At 38.5% G+C, this 15,564-nt stretch overlaps 1 protein-coding gene across 2 annotated transcripts in view; it reads right to left on the bottom strand.

Moving 5' to 3' along the window:
* The window catches only part of RMDN1 (regulator of microtubule dynamics 1), a 35,933-nt gene that overhangs the window by 14,011 nt on the left and 6,358 nt on the right, over nt 1-15,564 (bottom strand). For both annotated transcript variants that reach the window (XM_050801238.1, XM_050801237.1), the window contains exons 3-4: nt 2,487-2,574; nt 107-266 (exon numbers count right to left, since the gene is read on the bottom strand). In XM_050801238.1, coding sequence (XP_050657195.1) covers nt 107-266; nt 2,487-2,574 — 248 coding nt within the window. The remainder of the gene's footprint in view (nt 1-106; nt 267-2,486; nt 2,575-15,564) is intronic.

Genomic DNA, 15,564 nt, shown 5'->3' with positions numbered 1-15,564 from the left:
AACCTTAAAATAGAGAAATTGTTCTTCCAATGTAAATTAGGGATAATAGAAAAATATAGAAAATGTACCTCTCAGTACATGGTAATAGCTTAGTTAAGCAACTCACCTTATGAGCTGCAAAATGTGATTCATTCTTCTGCAGTGCTCTTTTTGCATACTCTAGGGCTTCATACACTAATAGCTTTTTCTCCTCTTCTGAGGTTCTGCTAAGCTGAGCAACATCACGTGATGCCCGTGCCAAACGCCACAGTAACTCTGCATCTTCGCTAATTTGAAATAAAATATAAAACAACCATTTTAGCTCACATTTAAAAATTGTTAAGGGTTACATTACTAATGAATACATTATGGTCTTTCAGCTTAGGAAGCTAGCAACATGGTATCAAAAGCCATTATTAATAATGCTAAATTTGTTATTTTCATTAATACAAAACCTTTATTTGCTAAAATTTCCTATAAAAATGTCTAATATTCATAAATATTAACTTACCTCTAGTATCTAAAACACTGACTTCTTTCAAAAATATCTCTGTATTCAAATTCTCTAAACATTTGCCCTACAAAACTCAACATATTAACTTGAGGCTTGGCCTCACTGGCACTGTGTTTCAAATAGCTCACTCGGTAGTTCATACAGTACCATAAAATACGTAAATTTTATAGACAGGGTCATGTTCTAAAAATACAAAACTGCTGAATCCCTAGTCTCAAATATAGCACCTGACACACAATAGTTTTTGACAATTATTTGCTAATGAATGAATGCTTGAATATAATGTAATCTCAAAATATAATCCTATGTTTGAATACTATGCCATGATGTATGGGTTACTTCAAGTAAGAGCATTGGATTCTTTGAAGAACTGCCATTTCCATATAGTGATATAAGAAATGGTTAATAAATTATTAACCATCACAACTGACAGAAATAATTGCAAAAATTAAATTCTGGTCAGGCACAGTGGCTCACGCCTGTAATCCCAGCACTTTGGGAAGCCGAGGCAGGCAGATCACCTGAGGTCGGGAGTTCAAAACCAGCGTGACCAACATGGAGAAACCCCGTCTCCACTAAAAATACAAAATTAGCCGGTCGTGGTGGTGCATGCCTGTAATCCCAGCTACTTGGGAGGCTGAGGCAGGAGAATCACTTGAACCCGGGAGGTAGAGGTTGCAGTGAGCCAAGATTGCGCCATTGCACTCCAGCTTGGACAACAAGATCGAAACTCCATCTCAAAAAAAATAAAATAAAATAAATAAATTCCTTTTTATTAAATGTTTGCCTTTAATCCTAACTTTATATTTTTTTAACAAAAAATAAAAATTTGAAACTAAAGGTTCCTTAAGATAGTTATTTTTTTTTTTTTTTTTTTTTTTTTTTTTGAGACGGAGTCTCGCTCTGTCACCCAGGCTGGAGTGCAGTGGCCGGATTTCAGCTCACTGCAAGCTCCGCCTCCCGGGTTCACGCCATTCTCCTGCCTCAGCCTCCGGAGTAGCTGGGACGACAGGCGCCCGCCACCTCGCCCGGCTAGTTTTTGTATTTTTTAGTAGAGACGGGGTTTCACCGGGTTAGCCAGGATGGTCTCGATCTCCTGACCTTGTGATCCGCCCGTCTCGGCCTCCCAAAGTGCTGGGATTACAGGCTTGAGCCACCGCGCCCGGCCAAGATAGTTATTATTCAATGAATATGGAGTAACTACCTTACAGCTTATTTTTCAAGCTATCAATGACATGACAATAAAATGACAAACCAGCCACCTTGAATTACTGAGGGGAGAATGGAGAAGAAAAGATCAATCCTGTAGATATCTAGAAAGTAAATTTGGTGGGTCCTGGGGAGAAAACTGGTTTTGAAAATCTCAAAAAGGTAGATGAAAAGGACTCAATGTTTTTAGTTTAGGAGATGCGTAAATTAGTTATCTAGAAATGCTATTTAGCCATATGATTTACTTTATAGGTTGAGTCTTTCTCTCACTCCACACTCCTCCCAAAAATGAGTACACACTGATATTCTACACTAAACATACAATCTAATACTAAAAATAGAAAAAGGGGGTATTTTTTATTTCTCTGACTATCCTTCTAAAGTAATACACGGTTACCATTCAATGGTGGCATACAACATCCTAAATCTCAGTGAATTCATGTAACCTATACCAATAAATAATTACTTTAAAAGGAATGAGAAATATACAATATGGCTAGAATGGATAAACATATATTCAGTAACTATGCTGTACGATCTAAAGCAAAATGGAAAAATCAACATTCCACTAGAGTAAGTAGTAACACCTTTTCTAAATCAATGAGATACATGCAGCATTTAACGTAAGAAATAAATAGTATATTATAAATTAAACTCTAAGAAATATTTTGAAGTAAAAACTACAATAATCGATTTTTAAAACCTCAAGCACTAAAGGTCATTTTAATTGTTAAATAAAAATTTTGAGGAAACCACAACCCTAGGCCTATCCTACATTGCTTACCTTTCCTTGTATTGGGTTAGCAACTGATAAAGTTTTTCTGTTTCTCCGCTTTCATACAGGTAGTCTGCTTGTTCAAGTATTTCTTCAACTTCAAAGATTATAAAGGAAAAAAGACACAATAAAATATGTCTTCCCAAGTCAGATGACAATAATTCAAAGAAACATAAACACTTTTATATATAAGCAAATGAAATTAGATACAGAAATGACCTATAGTGAAAGAGCAGAAATTATGAAGAACCTAGATGGAAACAAAGTAGCAATAAGCATAACGCTATCATAAAAAATGATTTATTGAAATCATGGGAAATAAAAAATTAGAAAACTTATTCTGGTACTGATTAAATACGAAACACTAACAATAAATATAACAGTAACGATAGCTGATGAGCTAAAAAAAATTCCAAAAACTCTCATAATATTTTAAGAACGTTTACTTATCTGTGTTGGGCCAGATTCAAAGCTGTCCTGGGCTCCATGTGGCCTATGGGCCGCAGGTTGGACAAGCTTGCTGTACAGTCTTTGTTGTTGCTGCTGTTAAGTACCATCCATTGTAGAAAATAAAAGTCATCTACTTGCAGCACTGAATGTTAGTAATGTGCATGAACCAAACTACACTGTTTTAATAGATTCTCTTTATACACAGATGTTCAATGAGTCAGAGCTGTCATCAGAAATTTAGATGAAGCTAACTACACACTGAACCTGGAACTTATTGATACTATGCTCTGACCGACTCTTAAAACTAATTTATATATGACTACAAAATACATAAACATTATTGACAGTGTAGTGACCTAAGAAAACTGTCTACTTAATGAAAAAACAGTCCGAATTTCAGGAAATTCCAATTATTACTCAGAAACATGTACATTTAATTTTGTCTTCTATAAGGGTACTGTACTACTTAGTCCTAAGCCAACATTCCAATGTGTATACACTTGGTATACTTTAATCAATCATGGTATACTTGTTGTTAAAAGGGTTTCTTGGCCTGGCACGGTGGCTCATACCTGTAATCCTAGCACTTTGGGAGGCTGAGGTGGGAGGACCACCAGGTCAGGAGTTTGAGACCAGCCTGGCCAACATGGTGACACTCCGTCTCTACTAAAAATATAAAAATTAGCTGGGCGTGATGGCATGCGTCTGTAATCCCAGCTACTTGGGAGGCTGAGGCAGAAGAATCACTTGAACCCAGGAAGAAGAGGTTGCAGTGGGCCAAGATCACGCCACTGCACTCCAGCCTGGGCAATAGAGCAAGACTCTGTCTCAAAAAAAAAAAAAAAAAAAGGTGGGGGGGTGAGTTCTTTTTTAAAAAATTAGCCAAAAGAAAAAAACCACGCAACTTGTGATGCAATCATGTATTTTTTAACATCATAATGTAATAATTATACTAGTTAAGAAATTAAATGACAATAGCAGGGAAAAAACCCTAAAATTAAATAAAGACTATTTTTTTCAGTAATCCCACTTCATTCTGATTAGGTGTTATAAAGTTTAATAATATTCATATGGCTGGTTAATTTTTAAAATTTTGCTTCCATTCTATTCTATATTTTTATCTAATAAGTGGCTGAATCACTATGTTTGTGTTTTAACAACCCAAAGGATAAGTAGTAGTCTTTATTCTTTAGTTGATATTTACAGTAGGTAGAATAATGGCCCCCAAAGATGCCCCAATCTTAATCCCTGGAATCTGTTTGAATGTTTGGTTACATGGCAACAGTGAACTGTAGATAGAATTAAGGTTGCTAATCAGCTAATCTGAAAATAGGAAATTATCCTGGATTATCCAGGTAGGCCCAATATAATTATAGGAGTCCTTAAAAGTGAAAGAGGAAGGCAAAAGTCAGAGAAGGAGTGTCAATGGAAACGAGGTCAGAATGATGGTTTGATGGTGGTTCTGAACATGGAGGAAGGCGCCTTCAGCCAAATAATGCAGAAAGCCTACAGAAGCTGAAAAAAGCAAAGAAAGGGAATATTCCCCAGGGTCTCTGGAATGCAGCTCTCCCAATGCTGATTTTAGCCAGTCAGAACCATTTTTGGCTTCTGAACTGTAAGATACAGAACTATAGAACCCTAAGATAATAAATTTGTGTTGTTTAAGTCACTGAACTTGTCAGAGCAGTGAAAGAAAATTAGTATTAAATTAAATATATTGATCTGGCATATTTGAATGTGTATATAGTATGTATAAGTAAAAAAGTTACTTTTAAATCTATTCATTGATTATTCTCTGACTTACTGAAAAGACTGATTACTGTCCTTAACATGATCTAGGAATTCTAAATCACATTACTCATGCGATTAAAAAAGTAGAAATTGTCAGCCAGGCATGGCAGCTCATGCCTATAATCCCAACACTTTGGGAGGCTGAGGTGGAAGAATCACTTGAGCCCAGGAGTTCGAGACCAGCTTGGGCAAGATGGCAAGATGCCAAGATGCCATCTCTTTAAAAAAAAAAAAAAAGTAGAAATTTAGTGAATAATCTAAATCGTTTTTGTGTGCATCCTTTTATAATCTCTCAAATCACTTAGCTCCAAATTCTTAATTACATAGTAAAATACTGTAAGCTATAATATAATGGCTTTAAATATATATACACATATATATATATTTATTTATTTATTTGGGACAGAGTCTCACTCTGTCACTAGGCTGGAGTGCAGTGGCGCCATCTCGGCTCACTGCAACCTCTGCCTCCAAAGTTCAAGTGATTCTCCTGCCTGAGTCTCCTAAGTAGCTGGGACTACAGGTGTGTGCCACCAGTCCCAGCTAATTTTTTGTAGTTTTAGTAGAGACAGGGTTTCACCATGTTGGCCAGGAAGGTCTTCATTTCTTGAGCTCATGATCTGCCCACCTTGGCCTTCCAAAGTGCTGGGATTACAGGCGTGAGCCACCACACCCAGCCTATAAATTTACATATTTAAATATATATACATATGTATATATATAATTCTAAAAAGGATTTTTCTAAAATCATACACTGTACAAGTTATAAGAAAAAGGTACACTTCCTATGGTACTACAGACTGACGCAGGCACTCAGGTGAGAGCTTGTAGACAACTCCACATATCTGTAAATCAGTTGTTTTCTAACCTAATATTTTATACTTTCTTGAAAATATTTAAAACTAAGTTATGTTACTAACATACAGACCATATTCTATAAAACAGACTAAACTTTTAAAGTAAATTATTTTCAACTTAATAAGCAAGTATTCTAAGATGAAATGAGATGTTAATTCACCTAAAACTGTAGAGTGAAATCTTAAATTTAACCTAAAATAGATATGTACAAGATCAAAATAATTAGAATTTTTTAAAGAAATGCCAATGATGTAACCTCCTACATATATGTTAGTAAACTTCGATTTTCTACTTTTCTAGCTGACTGTATTCCAGCCATGTGAGCAGTGTCAGGACAAGAATACTCCTCTGGCAAGATAAATAGCTATATTCCTGAAATTTCTCTACATAAGACTTAAGAAGTAGAAAATCTGAGTATCTAGATTCAAGCCTCTAAGTAGCAGTAACATCATCAAAGTTTAAGGCAATTCTTTCATACCAATAATACTGTGTCTCAGCAGTACCAGAAACAGTGCAACCAAAAATGCACTGAAGTACAACAAATAACTACATACAAAGGAACACTGATCTCAGTTCTGTAGGTTCATCAGTAAAGAGGAATTTTGAAAATATATATGAAAACACAAGTGATATATAAAGAACCTTTAATGACTGTGACAAAAACAGAAATTTAAAAAAACACACAAAAACAAACTAAAAAATAAAAGAGAACCTTTAAGTTGGGCACTTGTAATTATCTTTTAAGCATTTTACACAAGCTTTCATATGCACAAAGAGTACTATGAATGTATTAGCATACCTTTCTTCAAGGGGCTTTAAATTTGGTCTATTTTAAGGAGCTAATGAGGCCAGGCATGGTGGCTCACACTTATAATCCTAGCTAGCACTTTGGGAGGCCAAGGCGAGTGGATCACCTGAGGTCAGGAGTTCAGGACCATCTTGGCCGACAGGGTGAAACCCCATCTCTACTAAAAATACAAAAATTAGCCAGTCATGGTGGCGGGTGCCTGTGATCCCAGCTACTTGGGATGTTGAGGCAGGGAAATCGCTAGAACCCAGAAGGCAGAAGTTGCAGTGAGCTGATATTGCACCAATGCACTCCAGCCTGGGGGGACAGAGCAAGACTCCGCCTCAATAATAATAATAATAATAATAATAAGATAATGAAACGTTCCTATAGGAGTGCTTCAGTTCCTGATAACAAGTGGATATCTGGTACCACCTTGTGATAAATACAGATATAACCATTTTAAAAGTCAGTCCTATAATCCCATCCAACTAAAATGTCAATGATATTTATGCCCTTAAACTTCAACTCATTTCCAAAAAACTCCCACTTCAGAATGTAACTTAGTTCCAGAAAATGGAGGAAGTAAAAGCTTTTAAATTTGCTTTAAATAAGCACAAAGCAGATCAAAAGAGAATCAAGCAGAAATTTTGAAGCACGGAATTATTTGAAGACCAATTCCTTTAAAAAAAAAAATAGCAAATGGAAGAGATATAAGACAAAGAAAAACTTGTAAGGGCCAGTGAAGTTATATTTTTATAGAAACATATGGATCATTTTCCAGGATAAAAAAAAATGTGTCTGTATTTTTCAATTAATCTTTTTTCAAGGGCTATGGTCTGTAGTCTCACAAATTATATAAGCATGCCAATCAACTAATTACAAAGTGATTTTTTTGTTGTTTTAAGAAAATAAAGCTATTGCATTATGGAAAACAACAGCGAGGTTCCTCAAAAACTAAAAATGGAACTAGTATATGATCCCGCAATCCCACTTCTGGATGTATATCCAAAGGAACTGAAATCAGTATGTCGAGATATTTGTACTGCCACATTCACTAAGGCATTAGTCACAATTGCCACGCCTTAGGAAACCACCTAAGTGCCCGTTAATAGATAAGTGGATTAAACACAAAAAGTAGCATACATACACAAATGGAGTATTATTTAGCTTTAAAAGAGAAGAAAATTTTGTCATTCTGTCATTTGTAAGAATGTGGATGAACATTATAGTAAGTGGGGGACATTATGTTAAGTGAAATAAGCCAGGTACAGAGAGAAAAATGTAGATTGAACATTTCTAATCTAATCTGAAAATCCAGAATTTGAAATGTTTCAAAATCCAAAACTTTGTGAGAGCCAACATGATGCCACAAGTAGAAAATTCCACACCTGACACTTTTACTTTTTGATGGTTCAATGTACACAAACTCTGTTTCATGCACAGTTATTTAAAATCTTGTATAAAATTACCTTCAGGTTATGTGCATAAGATATAAATGCAACACAAATAAATTCTGTGTTTGGACTTGGGTCCCATTCCTAAGACATCTCATTAGGTATATGCAAATATTCCAAAATCCAAAAAAATCCAAAATCGGAAACACTTCTAGTGCCAAGCAGTTTGGACAAGGGATACTCAACCTACACTATATGATCTCACTTACATGTGGAATCTAAAAAAGTCAAACTCACATAGGTAAAGAGTAGAATGGCGGTTACCAGAGGCCGGGGTTGAGTGGCAGGAGGGAATGGGGCAATGGTCAAATGGTACAAAGTTTCAGTTAGACAGGAGGAATAAGGTTTAGAGATCTGCTGCACAGCATGATAACCATAGTTAATAAGAATGTATTACGTATTTAGAAATCGCTAATGGAATAGACTACAGAACTCCATAGCTTAGCTCACTTAAGAGGTAGAAAAGAGAATGCTGGAAAGTGGCATAAGAGCTTGTTGAGGCTGGGTGTGGTCGGTCATGCCTGTAATTCCAGTATTTTGGGAGGCCGGGGTGGGCAGATCACTTGAGGCAAGGAATGCGAGACTAGCCTGGCCAACATGGTGAAAACCCGTCTCTACCAAAAACACAAAAATTAGCTGGGCATGATGACACGTGCCTATAGTCCCAGCTACTAGGGAGGCTGAGGCAGGAGGATTGTCTGAGTCCACGAGGTTGAGGCTGCAATGAGCTGTGATCATGCCACTGCACTTCAGCTTGGGTGACAGAGCGAGATTCTGTCTCAAATAACAAAACAAAACAAAAGCTTGTTGAAGTGTGAAAGAAACCAGTGATCATGTGACTCCCTCACCCATCCCTACTGTGGCTAAAAAGGCCTCATCCAGCTTGTGCAGGCCTCATAGAGGTCTAGGACCTTAAAATGTTATTTTTAACTTAACAAATATCAGCCAGGTGTGGTGGCTCATGCCTGTAATTCCAGACTTTGGGGCGGGCGGATCACTTGAAGTCAGGAGTTCAAGACCAGCCCAGCAAACATGGTAAAACCCCGTCTCTTCTAAAAATACAAAAATTAGCTGGGCATTGTGGCACATGCCTGTAATCCCAGCTACCTGGGAGGCTGAGGTGGGAGGATCACTTCCACCCAGGAGGCAGAGGTTGCAGTGAGCTAAGATCACATCTCCACACTCTAGCCTCAGGGACACAGCGAGACTCTGTCTCAAAAAACAAAAATAAACATGTAGTAACTTTTTATGTTCTCAAGACACTTTTGAAAAACTAGAAGAGCCAAGATGGCTGACTAGGCACAGCCAGGAAGACATTCTCCCACTGAGAGAGACCATCATCAAGTAGACTGGCACATGCTGAACAGATACTCAGAAAGAAGACGTTGAGAGTGGATACAGGGAGGACACAGACCCTGAATCTGAAAAAGGAGGAAGCTGGGAACCCTGCATGGGGTTGCCAAGCACCAAGACTCATTCCTGGAACCTAGCAGCTCCTAGGGAAAGGATAATTGAAACTGGTTTGGAGTGGCCCACTCTCATCACAGACCTTTGAGATCCTAGCTGCAGGAGACCCTAAGACCCCTCCAAGACATTTGAAATGGCAGGGAGAACCACCTGGAGAGCTGCCAGAGACAGAATTCTAGTCTGTGTGGAGAACAGAGGGTTTAGCATGGGAATAGCAACAGTGCAGCATGGTCATAAGTATCCATTTCCCAAGGCTCACCATACTCCTCTAGGTCGCCTTAGCCTTTATTAGCAGCCAGACATGGAGACAGCAGGGCTGTCTTGTGCATGGGATGGGGCCTGTCTCATCTGAACATCCCCGTCTGCCAGTCTCTCCCAGAGTCCCTGCCTGGCCACACCCGTATGCAACATAGCCTCAGCTGTCCTGGTGAAATACTTGCCAGTGGCCCCCACCTTCCCAAGGGAGGACTTTTGCAGATGGAGCCCCACAGGTGCACACTCACTCATAGCCTCTGTCCACTGCCTCGCCGGCATGCACACATACAACATGCAAACTTAGGAAATGCAGAGAACCCCTACAAGTTGGTATACAAAAGAACCATCCTCGAGACACACAGTCAGCAGATTCTCCAAGGTCCACATGAAAGAAAAACTCTTAAAGACAGCTAGAGAGAAGAAGCAGGTCACCTACTATGGGAATCCCATCAGGTTAACAGTGGACTTTTTAGCAGAAGCCTTACAAGCCAGAAGAGACTAGGGGACTATATTCAACATCCTTAAAGAAAAAAAAATTCCAATCAAGAATTTCATATCCAGCTAAACTAAGTTTTATAAGCAAAAGAGAAATTAAATCCTTTTCAGACAAGCAAATGCTAAGGGAATTTCTTACCATCAGACCTGCCTTACAAGAGGTCCTTAAAGGAGTGCTAAACATGGAAATGAAAGACCAATACTTGCCACCACAAAAACACACTTAAGTTCATAGCTCACTGATACTGTAAAGCAACTATACAATCAAGTCCACATAACAACTAACCACATGATGACAGGATTAAGTTCTCACATATCAGTATTGACCTTGAATGTATACAGGCTAAATGCCCCACATAAATGACACAGAGTGGCAAGTTGGATAAAGATGCATAACCCAATTGTATGCTGTCTTCAAGAGACAGATCTCACATGCAATGATGCCCACAGACTCAAAGAAAAGGAATGGAGAAACATCAATCAAATGGAAAACAAAAAAGAGCAGGGGCTGCTATTCTTGTTTCAGAGAAAACAGACGTTAAATCATCAATGATAAAAAAGGACAAAGAAGAACATTACACAATGACAAAGAGTTCAATTAAACATGAAAACAACTATCCTAAACATATATATAAAATTAGCATTGGAGCACACAGATTAATAAAACAAGTTCTTAGAGACCTACAAAGAGACTTCGATAACCACATCGTAATACTGAGAGACGTGAACACTCCATTGACAGTGCTACACATACTATTAAGGCAGAAAACTAACAAAAATATTCAGGATCTAAAGTTGACACTTAATCAAATGGACGTTAACAGACATCTACAAGGTACCCTACCCAAGAACAACAGAATGTACATTCTTCTCACCTGTGCATGGCACATACTCTAAGATAGGCCACATGCTTGGCCATAAAGCAATTCTGAACAAAATTAAAAAAAAAAAAAAAATCTGAAATCAAACCAAGCACTCTCTCGGACCACAGCTCAATAAAAATAGAAATCAATATCAAGATCTCTCAAAACCATACAATTATATGGAAATTAAACAATTTGCTCCTGCATGATTTCTGGGTAAACAATGAAATTAAAGCAGAAATCAAAAACTTCTTTGAAATTAATGAAAACAAAGATTTACCATACCAGAATCTGTGAGACACAGCTGAAGCAGTGCTAAGAGGAAAGTTTATGGCACTAAACGCCTGTATCAAGAAGTTAGAAAGATCTCAAATTGACAACCTAACATAATATCTAGAGGAAGGAGAGAAACAAGAGCAAACCAAATCCAAAGCTAGCGGAAGAAAATAACAAAATTAAGAGCTGAACTGAACAAAATTGAGATGTGAAAGCCATACAAAAAAAATCAACGAAACCAAAACTTGGTTCTTCAGAAGAATAAACAAAATTCATAGACTGCTAGCTGTATTAATCAAGAAACAAAGAGAGGCTGGGCACGGTGGCACATGCCTGTAATCCTAGCACTTTGGGAGGCCAAGGTGGGTGGATCACGAGGTCAGGAGTTCAAGACCAGCCTGACCAACATGGTGAAACCCCGTCTCTACTAAAAATACAAAAATTAGCCAGGTGTCGTGGCACGCGCCTGTAATCCCGGCTACACGGGAGGCCAAGGCAGGAGAACTGCTTGAACTCAGGAGGCAGAGGTTGCAGTGAGCTGAGATCATGTCACTGTATTCCAACCTGAGTGACAGAACAAGACACTGTCTCAAAAAAAAGAAAAAGAAACAGAGAAGATCCAGATAAACATAATCAGAAATGACAATGGGAATATTAACAGCAAACCCAGAGAAATACAAAAACCAGGCCAGGTGCAGTGGCTCACGCCTGTAATCCCAGCACTTTGGGAGGTTGAGGCAGGCAGATCACCTGAAGTCAGGAGTTTGAGACAGAGTGACAACATGGAGAAACCCCATCTCTACTGAAAACACAAAAAATTAGCTGGGCGTGGTGGCACATGCCTGTAATCCCAGCTACTCGGGAGGCTGAGGCAGGAGAGTCACTTGAACCCGGGAGGTGGAGGCTGCAGTGAGCCGAGATCGCGCCATTGCACTCCAGCCTGGGCAATAAGAGTGAAACTCCATCTCAAAACAAAAACAAAAACCCTCAGGGACTATTGCAAACACCTCTATGCATACAAACTAGAAAACACAGAAGAAATGGATACATTCCTAGAAACATCCGAAGACTGAACCAGGAAGAAACTGAAATCCTTGTAATAGTCCAATAACAAGTTCCAAAACTGAATCAGTAGTTAAAAAAAACAAAAAAAAACAAAAAAAAAAACCTACTGTCATGCGCGTCCCTGTGGAGAGACCATCAAACAGGCTTTGTGTGAGCAACATGGCTGTTTATTTCACCTGGGTGCAGGCAGGCTGAGTCCGAAAAGAGAGTCAGCAAAGGGAGATAAGGGTGGGGCCGTTTTACCAGATTTGGGTAGGTAAAGGAAAATTACAGTCAAAGGGGGGTTGTTCTCTGGCGGGCAGGAGTGGGGGTCACAAGGTGCTCAGTGGGGGAGTTTTTTGAGCCAAGATAAGCAAGGAAAAGGAATTTCACAACGTAATATCATCGCTTAAGGCAAGGACCCGCCATTTTCACTTCTTTTGTGGTGGAATGTCATCGGTTAAGGCGAGGCAGGGCATTTGCACTTCTTTTGTGATTCTTCAGTTACTTCAGGCCATCTGGGCGTATACCTGTAAGTCACAGGGGATGCAATGGCTTGGCTTGGGCTCAGAGGCCTGATACCTACCAACCAGAAAAAGCCCTGGACTAGATGGAGTCATAGCCAAATTCAACCTAATGCACAAATAAGGGCTGGTACCAATCCTATTGAAACTATTCCAAAAAATTGAAGAGAAGGGACTCTTGCCTACTCATTCCATGAGGCCAGCATCATTCTGATACCAAAACCTATCAGAGACACAATGGAAAAGGAAAACTTCAAGTCATTAACTCAGGTGAAGGCAGATGGGCTGGGCATGGTGGCTCATGTCTGTAATCCCAGCACTTTGGGAAGCTGAGGTGGACGGATTGCTTGAGCTCAGGAGTTTAAGACCACCCTGGGCAACATGGAGAAACCCCAACTCTACAAAAAAAAAAATTACCTAGATGTAGTGGTATGCACCTGTAGCCCCAGCCACTCAGGAGGTGGAGGTGGGAGGATCACTTGAGCCTGCCTGGGAGGTAGAGGTTGCAGTAAGCCAAGATTGCACCACTACACTCCAGTATGGGTGACAGAGTGAGACCCCATCTTAATAAACAGAGAAAGAAAAAAGAATATAGGCATAAAAATAGTTAAATTAGTATTTGCAAACTGAATCCAGCAGCACATTGAAAAGATAATATAACACAATCAAGTAGGCTTTATTCTTGAGATGCAAGGTTGGTTCAACATGCAGATCAATAAATGGGATTCATCACATAAACATAACTAAAAAGAAAAACCACATGATCATCTCAAAAGACACAGAAAAGGCTTTTGATAAAATTCAACATCACTTTACGTTAAAAAAATCAACAAACTAAGCACTGAAGAAACACACCTCAAAATAATAAGAACCATTTATGACAAACCCACAGCCAACATCATACTGAATGTGCAAAAGCTAGAAGCATTCTCCTTGAAAAATGGAACAAGACAAGGATGCCCGCTCTTACCACTCCTTTTAAATATAATACTGGAAGTCCTAGCCAAAGCCATCAGGCAAGAGAAAGAAATGAAAGGCATCCAAATAGAAAGAAAGGAACTCAAACCATGTCTCCTTACAGATGATATGATTCTTTACCTAGAAAACTCCAAAAACAGTCTTTGCTCAAAGGCTCTTGGAACTGATAAACAGCTTCAGTAAACTTTCAGGTTACAAAATCAATGTATGAAAATCAGTACATTTCTATACACCAGTAACACTCAAGCTAACAGCCAAATAAAAAATGCAATCCCATTCATAACAACCACAAAAATAATAAAATACTTAGGAATACAGTTAGATCTTTTACCAGAATGAAAAGGAAATCAGAGATGACACAAACAAATAGAAAAACATTCCATGCTCATGGGCAGGAAGAATCAATATTGATAAAATGGTCTTACTGCCCAAAGCAATTTACAGATTCCTATTTGTTATTCCTATCAAACTACCAACATCATCTTTCACAGAATTACAAAAAACTATCCTAAAATTTGTATGGAACCAAAAGAGAGCCCAAATAGCCAAGGCAAACCTAGGCAAAAATAACAAAGCTGTAGGCATCACACTACCTGACTTCAAACTATACTACAAGGCTACAGTGACCCAAATAGCATGATACTGGTACAAAAACTGACACATAGGCCAGGCAACAGGTTAGAGAACTCAGAAACAAAGCTGCACATCTACAACTATGTGATCTTCAATAAAGCTAACCAGAACAGACAGACAACATGGTGAAACCTCGTCTCTACAGAAAATACAAAAATTAGGCAGGCATGGTGGTGTGCATCTGTAGTCTCAGCTACTCCTGAGGCTGAGGTGGGAGAATCTCCTGGGCCCGGGGAAGTTGAAGCTGCAGTGAGTTGTGATCATGCCACTGTGGCCTAAGCATCAGAGTGAAACTCTGTCTCAAAATAAAAAAGTTCTAATATCCACTCTAACATTTTGACTTTCAAGAAGTTTAACTCTGTGAGCTTTTCAAAAATTATTATAATGTGATAAGATAATAAGACTTGTACTATTTTATAAGGCTGCTGTGAGAATTAAAGTCTAGGTTGCTTTAAAAAGATGAATTAAGTATTTGCCAAAATACATCATTCAGCCGGAAACAAAACAAGTCCTTCTTCATAAATACATTAAAAAAAAAAAAACACAGTGCAGGGTTTCTCAATTATCTGCTTTTTAAAGAAGATAATCATAGATAAATGAAATCAATAGATAACTATCAACCTTTAGATCACATTCTCAAATTCTATCAGAAGTTTAATAAGACCATCTATTCAAAATCAAGTCTCTGCTTCTTTCCCCAATCACCTTCTCCTTTTTAAAAGGTGAGAATTGCAAAAAACAAAAAAGCTTAAGCCATTAATTCTTTCATATGATATTGCTGTAATATACCAAAATTTTGGTTCACAATTGGTTCAACTAATTTTTTTAAACTGGCAAGTCTTTTTTTTTTTTTTTTTTTTTTTTTTTTTGAGACAGGGTTTTGCTCCATTGCCCAGGCTGGAGTGCAGTGGTGAGACCACGGTTTACTGCAGCTTTGACCTCCTGGACTCAGGTGATCCTCCTGCCTCAGACCCCTGTGTAGCTGGGACAAGCACGCACCACACACCCAGCTAATTGTTTCAATTTCTGTAGAGATGGGGGTCTCAATTTGTTGCCTACACTGGTCTTAAACTCCTGGGCTCAAGTGATCCCCCCACCTCAGCCTCCCAAAGTGCTGGGATTACAGGCATGAGCTGCCACGCCCAGTCAAGTTTTAATATATGTTTACTTATCTATATTATGCCAATAAAAAATGTGATGGATTTTTCT

The sequence above is a fragment of the Macaca thibetana genome, chromosome 8 (assembly GCF_024542745.1).
Source record: "Macaca thibetana thibetana isolate TM-01 chromosome 8, ASM2454274v1, whole genome shotgun sequence".
Classification (NCBI taxonomy): domain Eukaryota; kingdom Metazoa; phylum Chordata; class Mammalia; order Primates; family Cercopithecidae; genus Macaca; species Macaca thibetana.
Note: the sequence above shows the minus strand (reverse complement) of the source record. Positions and strands in the feature narration are given on the sequence as shown.